Raw genomic sequence first — 10,955 nt, 5'->3', positions numbered from 1 at the left:
ATAATTTGCCATGAAAGCAAGAAACAGCCTGGATGTAAAATGCTAAGATCTGATCACATGATATAAATAAATAAATATATATATGTGAAAGTGATTGTCTGTGTGTAGAAATGCTAAGATCTGATCACACACACACACACACATATATATATATATATATATATATATATATATATACAATATGAATAATTATATATATGAAAGTGATTGGATGTAAAATGCTAAGATCTGATCACATGATATAAATAATTATATATATGAAAGTGCTTGTCTGGGTGTAGAAATGCGAAGATCTGATCACACACACACATATATATATATATATATATATATATATATATATATATATATAAATAATTATTATATATATGAAAGTGATTGTCTGGGTGTAGAAATGCTAAGATCTTTCTTGTAAATATTCCAATATGGAACCACGTAGAGAGTATTAGGATGACCCCCAGACAACAGGAGAGGTAGGGAGCGCATGCCTAGTGGTGGCTGTCAGGTGCAGCACCTGCACCGCTGTGGTGTGTGCTGGTCACTGTATAAGAGCAGCCTCCAGTCCCCAGCACCGCCCAGACAGCCAATTGAGCAGTAAACGCAACAAGCCCCACAGACAGCTGATGTCTGTCAAGCCAGGGAAAAAAAAAAAAAAGATCTGCAGTCTCGCGATACGAGGAGCCGGCTGGGCGCTGCGAGATGTGGGGGCTCAGGTGTAAGAAAGCATCTCATCCCAGTAGTAGAATAGAGCAGAGTGATAAGTGAGAAGGAGAAGCTGGAGGGACACGCACACACGCCGTGTGGTCATCATCAGGAGATTGCACAGCAGCCAGAGAGACAACGAGCTGCATCCTACACACCACAGCCCGGCTCACTTTTCTTCCCACTTCAGGACTCTTCCAGGATTCCATGCAATTCATTCAAGATGATGTCCATGAACAGCAAGCAGCCTCATTTTGCCATGCACCCGAGCTTACCTGAGCACAAGTACACCTCTCTGCACTCTAGTTCGGAAGCAATAAGGAGAGCATGTCTGCCAACTCCGCCGGTAAGTCACATTTCTCGTGTCTCTTCTACTTTCTTCTTCTTCCCTACCCTGGCTCCCTAGCCATATAGAAATAAATATGTTGATGTGGTCATTACAGGGATCTTTGTGAAGACACTGAGCTCAGCTCCCTGCCCTTGTAATTGCACCCAAAGCTCAGCTCAGTTTCCTTGTCCTGGTCAGACCCACAGCTTTGCCCATGTACTTCTCCTGTTTGGACCCATAGCTCCTTCTCCTTGAACTGTTTGGACCCGGTGCTTAGCTCCTTGCCCTGTTTGAACCCCGAGCTTCTTATTCTTGTCCCTTTAAAATCCGGACTTATCTTTTTCTCCTTGTCCTGTATGGACTCAGAGCACCTTCTCCTTGTGTTGTTGGGCACCATCTCCTTGTCCTGTTTGGACTAAGATCCCCTTCCTCTTGTCCTCTTTGGACCAAGGTCCCCTTCTTCTTGTCTCGTTTGAACCAAAAGTCCCTTCTGCTTGTCCTGTTTGGACCAAGAGTCACTTCTTCGTGTCCTGGTGGAACCCGGAGATCCTTGTCCTGCTTGGACCCAGAGCTACTTCTCCTGGTTGGACAGAGAACCCCTTCTCCTTGTCCTGGTTGGACCCAGAATCCCTTCTCTATGTCCTGGTCGGACCTAGAACCCCTTCTCTATGTCCTGTTCGGATCCAGAACCCCTTCTCCTTGTCCTGGTTGGATACAGAACCCCTTTTCTTGTCCTGGTTGAACCCAAAGCTTCTTCTTTAGGTCCTCTCTAAACCCAGAGCCCACATTCTTCTCCTTGTCCTATTTGTTTCGATAAATGAATGATTTATTGTACTGTGATATTGTTGTGGTTGTAGAAGTTGTATCCAGTTTGTAGTCGGTTGTGATCTAAGCCTGTCTTATGTGTTCTGATTGCAGCTGCAGAGCAATATCTTCGCCAGCCTGGATGAGACCCTCCTGGCACGGGCCGAGGCCCTGGCCGCAGTGGATATGGCCGTGTCCCAGGGCAAGAGCCACCCGTTCAAGCCTGATGCCACCTACCATACCATGAACAGCGTGAACAGCATGCCATGCTCGTCCAACTCCACGGTGCCACTCGCCCATCACCACCACCATCATCACCACCACCACCACCAGCCGCTGGAGCCCGGGGATCTTCTGGACCATGTCACCTCTCCGTCTCTGGCACTTATGGCCTCCACCGGGCACGATGGAGTCGGGGGTGGCGGAGGGGGTGGAGGTGGCGGCGGAGGCGGCGGAGGGGGGTTGATTTCCACCTCGGCCCACCCGCACAGCCACATGCATGGCCTAAGCCACCTGTCCCACCAGGCTGCCATGAACATGACCTCTGCCCTGCAGCACCAGGGGCTGGTGGCCCATCACGGATCTGCCGGACAGGTGACCTCAGTGGGAGCGGCAGGACTAGCCTCTATCTGCGACTCAGAGACCGATCCGCGGGAGCTGGAGGCGTTCGCGGAGCGCTTTAAGCAGAGGCGGATCAAGCTGGGGGTCACCCAGGCGGACGTGGGTTCTGCTTTGGCCAACTTGAAAATCCCCGGGGTGGGTTCCCTCAGCCAGAGCACCATCTGCAGGTTCGAGTCCCTCACCCTCTCCCACAATAACATGATCGCCCTCAAACCCATCCTGCAAGCCTGGCTGGAGGAGGCCGAGGGGGCCCAGAGGGAAAAAATGAACAAACCCGAACTGTTCAATGGGGGGGAAAAGAAACGCAAGAGGACTTCAATCGCTGCCCCTGAGAAGAGGTCCCTGGAAGCCTATTTCGCTGTCCAGCCCCGACCCTCCTCCGAGAAGATTGCAGCCATAGCAGAGAAACTGGACCTCAAAAAGAACGTGGTGCGGGTCTGGTTCTGTAATCAAAGACAAAAGCAGAAAAGAATGAAATTTTCTGCCACTTACTAAAACAAAAAAAAGTCCTCCTAGAACGAAAACATAAAAACTATTTCTGTATTTATTTCCTTATTTATTCTGAATTTAATTTATCTGGAGGGCTTTCTTCTCTTCTAGAGGACTCTAGTGAAACTTGAGATCAAGACGGAGAATTAAATCTTAAGAAGAATATTAGTAATAAAAAAAAGATTATTTATTGCCGGGACCAATGGACAATGAAGGGTGGAAATTCGGCGACTGGGACTCTGTGAAAACTGTAGATCTATTCTTGAATTTTACTAGTTCAATAAAATCAAGGGCAAGTGTACTTGTATTGGACAAGAGCAAGTCTATAGAAGTCATCACACGGAAGCCCTAGGGGTTAAAGTGTTGGTGATGCTGATGATCAAAATTAGAATAATGTGAAATTGACAGTATTTTAGCCGAGCTCTGTTTTATTAATTTATTAATGTTCTCATTCTGTCTCTTGTTGTTGGTCACTGGGGGGGAGGGCTGTGACTTGAGGGTCAAGATAATAGATCAGGAAGCATTGTTTTTTATTTTTATTATTATTATTAATTTTTCACTCATCAATTTCCAATAGTCTCATGTATTGGATACTGATGTCCATAACAGTATTGTATCTCACACTCCACAAAGGAGTATGGAGCCTTCACTTCTGTTGGCTGCTACATGACATGTGTCATTGTCTATTAGCAGACCTCCAGTTCTCTGCCATTAAATACAGGGGTTATGATCACTGCTTCATTAAACATTTTGCACTACGGCAGTGTCAATCATTTAGCAATCAGTAGATTATTTTCAGGAAGCTCCTAGCTAATATCATCTGTGATCTCCAGCTCTGCAGATACGTCTCATAATTTGTTTCTTCATAGGTCTTAGAAAAAAAAAAACAATTTGTCACCCTGTTAGGGGTATCTATGGATGAGTTGGCAGTCCAACTGGGATCTTTGAAACAAAAACGTCTTTCCTTTCCTTGTTTGCAGAGCAAACTTTCTATGCATATGGGCACTACATAGGCTAGTTTCTGGTAGACTTTGTGTGTGCTGTGATATTCACTGTTTTTTGGCTGTCTTCACCCAAGCAAAAAAAAAAGGAGAAAAAAAATATTCCACCACGTTGATGTCCAGTATTTTGTGTGATGCAGAGCAAAAATGTTGTAAATATTTTTAATTTTGACATGATGGTAAAAAAAAAAAAAAAAAAAGCGAGACCACAAGTTATTTCCTCCAGACGCCTCATCATTTTATCTACCTGTTTATACAAATTTGCAGAGGTTTTTTTTTTTTTTTTTTTTTCTTATGTACACCACCGACCCAATATTTTATTTTTTATTTCTATTTATGTACGCCAGATGCAATATGAAGATGTGCAATGGTGACAAGATACTTCTAAATAAATGCAAACATTGAAACATAACAGGCTGTGGATTGGTCAATTGTCGAAAGAAGTGGGGGCAAGGAATAGAAATTACAGATACGCGAAATTATAATATATACAGTATATATATATAATATAATATAATATACAGTCATATATAATGTATATTATAATCTATATGTGTAAATATATATACATGTATGTATATGTCTAAATATATATATATATATATATATATATATATATATATATATATATATATATATATATATATAAAGACACACTCGTGTTATATACACATGGTTTTGTATATATAGTTTTATATATATATCACAAAGGTGTATGTATGCATATGTGTGTTAAAAAAAAAATATATATATATATATATACGTATCATAAAGCCATACGTGTTTGCATTTTTTTTTATATATACACACACATTTTTTGCATACAGTAAAAAGTATGTGTGTGTGTGTGTGTATATATATATATATATATATATATATATATATATATATATATATATATATATATATATATATATATATATATATATATATAGACTAATAGGACTATTGAGCTCACTGTAATAAAATTAGAACAAGCCAGGCCATAAAACGAGCATTTACACACGATTGCAGTTTGTCATTAGGTGTCAAATGGTTTGGCTGATATAATTTCCTTTTGCACTAACGATGATTTTAGCAGAATCAAACGTTGACCTAACACGCTTCTTGTTAGCGTTTTATTAGGAGCTATAGGATGCCACCTACCGCTCCAAATGATCAAAGGAGATGTTGAATAGCAATTTTAAGGAATATGCCAAATACTCAAGATAAAATACAATCCATTATGAGAACACGGAGTCTGTAGACTATAGTAAAGTCATCAGAGTGAAATAGAGAACTGTACATATCAGTGACATTATTAATAGAAGGACAGTGCTGTGGAATGTGTTAAGAGGCTTACAGAACATTTGATAGAATGTATTAGAGATTATCCTATTAGAACCACCTAATGTAATATAATTATCGTTCATTCTAATTTCCTTGTGTTAAGCAGAATTACTTGCTTTGCTTCTTGTGTAAGGAAACTCTATAATATCATTAACACACTGGTGAAAAAGCAATATATCAATACAGAGAGTTATGTACAAAATGACTTGTCATTGCTTTTTTTCCCCAGATTATTCAAAGTAAAAATAATTCTTTTAGATTAGGGGTTAAAAAAATAAATAAATAACAAGTACAAAAGTCAAAACTAAGCACAATTTATTGGCACTTTGCGGTTATTTACTGAGCACCCTGAAAGATTAGTCGCAAATGACTTGGCTCTGATTGTCCCAGCAGCTTTTTACTTGCAGGTCCTGAGTGCATGGAGTCTGAACTATCACAACGCTGCTTCTAGAGTGTCCTTCACTTTACATTAGCCCATTGTCAATGAAGAATAGACAGTAGCTGCCATGATACTATTGATTTTCTTCTCGTGCCATATTAAAGCTATTTCTGGCCTCATTCAACAAGTGCAATGATTTAGCAGAACACCGAAAAAAACAAACAAAAAAAAACAGGAAAATGTTCTGTAAATCGAAACCTAAATTTACTGAAATGTTAGCAATGTGTAGAGTATTTAATGATTATTTTTGGTATTCACTTTCTCATTGTTATAATAAATTCTGCAACTCTGATTACTTGTCATTTGCTGACAGTTGTTTAGTAGCAAACTTTAAAATACAAACGCATTTCTTGTCATGCAAGGCAAGAGCAAATGAAAAGTACAACACAATATAACTTTAGGCAATGAAAAAAGAAAAAAAAAAAAAAAACTTTTGTGGACCACCAGTTTTAATCACGTGCACTACAAAGGGATGTTGTAAATACAATTACAGAGCCGCTGTTAATAATTCATGGACTGAGATTTGGAAAATTAATAAAATGAATTATAACAAGAGGCTAATTAAAAACTTTAGTAATTGTTGTGAAGACAGCTGAATGGGAGGAGTAACACACAAAATCATTTTACACTACATTCTCCTGGCCACCTGAACTATTCAATACAATTGTAAATGTGGCTCCGTGTTTTATTTTCTAGCATTTTTCTCTTTTTATTTCACATTTTTCCCATAACTATTAGACCTTTACCAGAAATAACAAGAACAAATAACATCGAAATGACACATGGTGGGTGGTTGAAGAATATTTATTAAAAATGTATACATGATTACATATATATCATTACATATGGGAAGAAAAGCATTTGTGAACATATATAGATAGTATCTATCTATCTATCTATCTATCTATCTATCTATCTATCTATCTATCTATCTATCTATGTATCTATCTATCTATCTATCTATCTATCTATCTATCTATCTATCTATCTATCTATCTATCTATCTATCTATCATATATTCTCTCTCTCTCTCTCTCTCTCTCTCTCTTTCTCTCTCTCTCTCTCTCTCTCTCTCTCTCTCTCTCTCTCTCTCTCTATTTATCATTTGTATTATATGTCTATCATATTTTAGCTATCTATCTATGTATTATATCTCTATCATATCTAATCTACTCTAACTAGTTATCTATCTCTATCCTTAACTTTTTATTCTCTCTCTCTATTTATCATATGTATGTATGATAAATGTACCATCAATCTTCCCTAGTCTATTTCTTTCTTTCTTTCTTTCTTTCTTTCTTTCTTTCTTTCAGTTATCTATCTATATTCTCTCTCTCTCTCTCTCTCTCTCTCTCTCTCTCTCTCTCTCTCTCTCTCTCTCTCTCTCTCTCTTTCTCTCATTATCTATCTATCTATCTATCTATCTATCTATCTATCTATCTATCTATCTATCTATCTATCTATCTATCTATCATATGTATTATATGTCTATCATATCTAATCTACTCTAGTCTACTCTACTCTATCTAGTTATCTATCTCTATTCTCATTGTTTTATTCTCTCTCTCTCTCTCTCTCTCTCTCTCTCTCTCTCTCTCTCTCTCTCTCTCTCTCTCTCTCTCATACGTATCTATCTATCTATCTATCTATCTATCTATCTATCTATCTATCTATCTATCTATCTATCTATCTATCTATCTATCTATCTATCTATCTATCTTTATATCTATGGTATACATTTCGGAGCTGTTAGTACACACAAACACACACGTAATTGTATGGATATATGTATATTATTATATGTGTCTGCATGATAATATATAATATTATGTGTCTGGGCGATTATATGAATATAATTCATATCTATCTATCTATCTATCTATCTATCTATCTATCTATCTATCTATCTATCTATCTATCTATCTATCTATCTATCTATCTATCTATCTATCTATCTATCTATCACAAGGGGTAGACGATTAGGGTAGTATAACCCGGGTTAGTTTGTCGCACAGTTCTTGTGCGTCTCTTTGCTCCAACATAAAATGTATACAAACTTTAGTACACATTGATCAGAATAAAACAAAATGTTGACAGCATCCAACGGTGGAAATTCACTTACAGGAGACTCTCTTTTCACTGAAGTGTTGACAATAAACATTTAATGAAGGCAGAGACTTGGATGTCTCCAGACAGAGTCAGAATACTTTAACAGACCATTAGCATGGCTTTCTCTACTTCAAACACATCACCCTATACCATAACAATATAAATATGAAAAGGGGAAAAAAATCCTAAACACAAAGCAAATCCGATGTTTCTAGGAAGGTTGGAGTGGCTGTGCTTCTTCTGACACACTCTGTATTTGCTAGGAGAAATTTGCTCATTGCAGATCACTGGCTCTTCAAAATGTTAAATACAGTTAATGCAATATTAATCGCCCTTTGGTGATATAAAATGCAATATTTTCAGGCAGCTATCGAGCTTTTTGTAGAGGAAGAGCTGATGAAAACAGTCACAGCTGAATAGTGGAGAGAAAAGCTCTATATTTATTGCTTTTGTTTGGCTTTTGGCTACAGACACAGGAACATTGTAATGGGGTAAGGACATTTATTTTATCTGCTATCTATTGCGGCAAGAGCACCACTGGCAGATGGGGTTTGCTGCTCCATTCGCAAAGTCGTTTAGAGCAAATCCTAATAACTAATAATGATTTATGTTAATTTGCTTCACCTATGCTACTTTATTAAAGGCGCATTATGCAATGGGGAGCCCAGCACAGTGGCTGTACAGTTAGAAGTGCGGCCGGGAACTTGTTTACTCTAGAATTCAATTATTTTCTAGCCTTTATTAGGTGAATCCATTTTTATTTTATTTTTGCATTTGTTCATCAGAGTTTTATTCAAATTAACCCATTATCACTGCAATTTAGGCAGGCGATCTCTTATAACATTGATATTTAAAAAAATGACACTGCAATAGAATAAGTTGGATTTTGAATCTAGAAGTTGCTGCATGGCATTGCACAAGAGTTAAGAACAGGATGCAGTAACTCGTTGCAACCTGATGAGAGGTACAATTGTATTGGTTGCTATGGGTTACTGTAGCTTGCACATCACTGTGGGTTCTGCTGCTTTAAGCATACGAATTTCTACAGATTGATGTGGGGGGGGGGGGGTGCAAAGGAGCATCAAGGTTTTGGAGACCTCTGTGTGTGATCATGGCAATTTTACTTCCACTTCTGTGTCTCATCCCATCTGCCTAAAGGCATTCTCTGAGAAAATAACACCCCTTCAAAGAGCCTTATTAACACCCTTTCCCCCAGATCACACACACTCTGATTGCTCCTCTTGTTTCATACTGCAGGTTGGATCACAGAAGGGTTAGGGGGAAAATTTGGTGTCATACAGAAAACATGACTGCATCAAGGGTGTAGCAAGTGACCCCTTGCCCTGGTGATTTACTAAATGGTGTACATTAGTCACCGTGATAGGATTATTATTATTATTATTATTATTATTATTATTATTTTGTTTATTTGATTTCAACGAATTTGCACCTTTTAATAAACATCCGATCTGGATGCCCAGCGCAGTTTAACAGTAAGGGATCTGAGCGATGTTTGCACAATAATTTATCAGAAAATGGCTTTTCCTCCTAGAAATCTATGTAACCCGATTTCATCTTTGTTTCCCCTGAGTATTCCTAATTCACACGTGATGTAAACGTAAATACACCGCACCCCAGCCTTGTCAGTGTGGAGTTGAAATGAAACTTTGAAAACGAATAATATGTTTTTTTTTCCCTGTGTGTTTAAACAAGAGAGGTAGATTTGTCACTGAACTCTGCCAGGACTATACCATCTCTCCTCCATCACAACAAGCGTCTCCCTTAAAATTGAGGAGTAATGCATTATTGAAAGACTATATCAAACAGCTCTGGCTTGCAAGCTCTCTACTCTGGGCTCTGGATGAAGTCTGACTGTCTGACTGCACATAAGCCTCTAATATGTTAATGGCCGTAGGGGATGCCTTAGGTAGCATCTCAAGCTGCTTCGCACACCATATGTCAGACCGTTAGCCACATGGATCTATTAATCAAAACAAAAATGTACCCCCACATACAGTACCCTGCCACATATCTCCCTCTTGCCTTTCAAATCTACAAAAAAAAAATTAAACAAATAAATTAGAATAAGTGTATTAAAAATGCAGATATTGCCTTACACGTACATGTTTCTTAGAAAAATGTACGCAAGCATGAAGGTTATGCAATAAGGCACCGAGCACATTTCAGCAATACCCAGCTACCAGTCAGAAATCAGCTTTTATTGTGTTTACTACTGTAAACTAGGAAAGGTGAAATTTGGTTTGCTAAAGACCAGACATGCCTGTTTGTGTATATATATATATATATATATATATATATATATATATATATATATATATATATATATATATATATATATATATATATATATATATGAATTTAAAAAAATATGTATATTTATAGTATACATACACATTTACATATTTATGAATTGTGCACATGCTGTAAAAAAGAATTATATATATATATATATATATATATATATATATATATATATACTGTATGTACGAATTAGGCTGTGAAACACCACTATTATTACATTTATGAATAAAACACAATATCTGCATGCTATGTATATAGATAGATAGATAGATAGATAGATAGATAGATAGATAAAAAAATACACACACACACACACACACACATATATATAGCTATAGATATAGAAATATATAGGTAGATAGATAGATAGAAAAATACACACACACACACACATATATATATATATATATATATGTATATTACATGCAGATATTGTTTTTATATATATATATATATATATATATATATATATATATATATATATATATACACGGTAACTGTAAAGCAACACTAGTATTTTCAAGTACCGTGACTTTCCTGAAAATCCAATGTCCCCATCCATGTACATCGCGTTGAACCTTTGAAGTGAACACGTGGCTAATTGTGCACGGAGGGATGCATGCAGTGTGGATGTAGGCAGTTGTGCATTCGCTCACATATGTCACAATCCAGATGGGAGTGTGGGTTGGTGGCAAGGTTTTTTAAGGCATAAGGCAATGTTTTATTTGATCCTTAAAAAAGCTGTCCTGTATTTCTGTCGCTTGTGGTTAAGGATTGAATCTCAATTCCTGCAGGCTATTCATCAACACAG

General features: G+C 37.5%; 1 protein-coding gene and 1 long non-coding RNA gene across 2 annotated transcripts in view; both read left to right on the top strand.

Moving 5' to 3' along the window:
• Positions 1 to 342: 342 nt before the first annotated feature.
• On the top strand, positions 343 to 4,357 carry POU4F1 (POU class 4 homeobox 1). Its single transcript, XM_073614352.1, has 2 exons — positions 343 to 1,048; positions 1,949 to 4,357. The coding sequence occupies exons 1-2, from the start codon at positions 926 to 928 to the stop codon at positions 2,948 to 2,950; spliced, it is 1,125 nt and encodes a 374-aa protein (XP_073470453.1). The 5' UTR covers positions 343 to 925; the 3' UTR covers positions 2,951 to 4,357.
• Positions 4,358 to 8,015: 3,658 nt separating this feature from the next.
• LOC141127648 (uncharacterized) overlaps positions 8,016 to 10,955 on the top strand; it is a 102,087-nt gene continuing 99,147 nt past the window's right edge. Inside the window, exon 1 of the long non-coding RNA XR_012241571.1 lies at positions 8,016 to 8,313. This is a non-coding gene — a long non-coding RNA (uncharacterized lncRNA). The remainder of the gene's footprint in view (positions 8,314 to 10,955) is intronic.

This window comes from Aquarana catesbeiana, linkage group LG02, assembly GCF_042186555.1.
Source record: "Aquarana catesbeiana isolate 2022-GZ linkage group LG02, ASM4218655v1, whole genome shotgun sequence".
In the NCBI taxonomy this organism is placed as follows: Eukaryota; Metazoa; Chordata; class Amphibia; order Anura; family Ranidae; genus Aquarana; species Aquarana catesbeiana.
The sequence above is the reverse complement of the archived record's forward strand: the minus strand, read 5'-3'. Positions and strand labels throughout refer to the sequence as shown.

Bases quoted from the DNA above. Each gene is read 5' to 3' on its own strand.
- POU4F1 (XM_073614352.1), top strand. From the start codon at position 926: ATGATGTCCATGAACAGCAAGCAGCCTCATTTTGCCATGCACCCGAGC. The intron at 1,049-1,948 runs GTAAGTCACATT...TTCTGATTGCAG, and splicing joins CATGTCTGCCAACTCCGCCG to CTGCAGAGCAATATCTTCGC.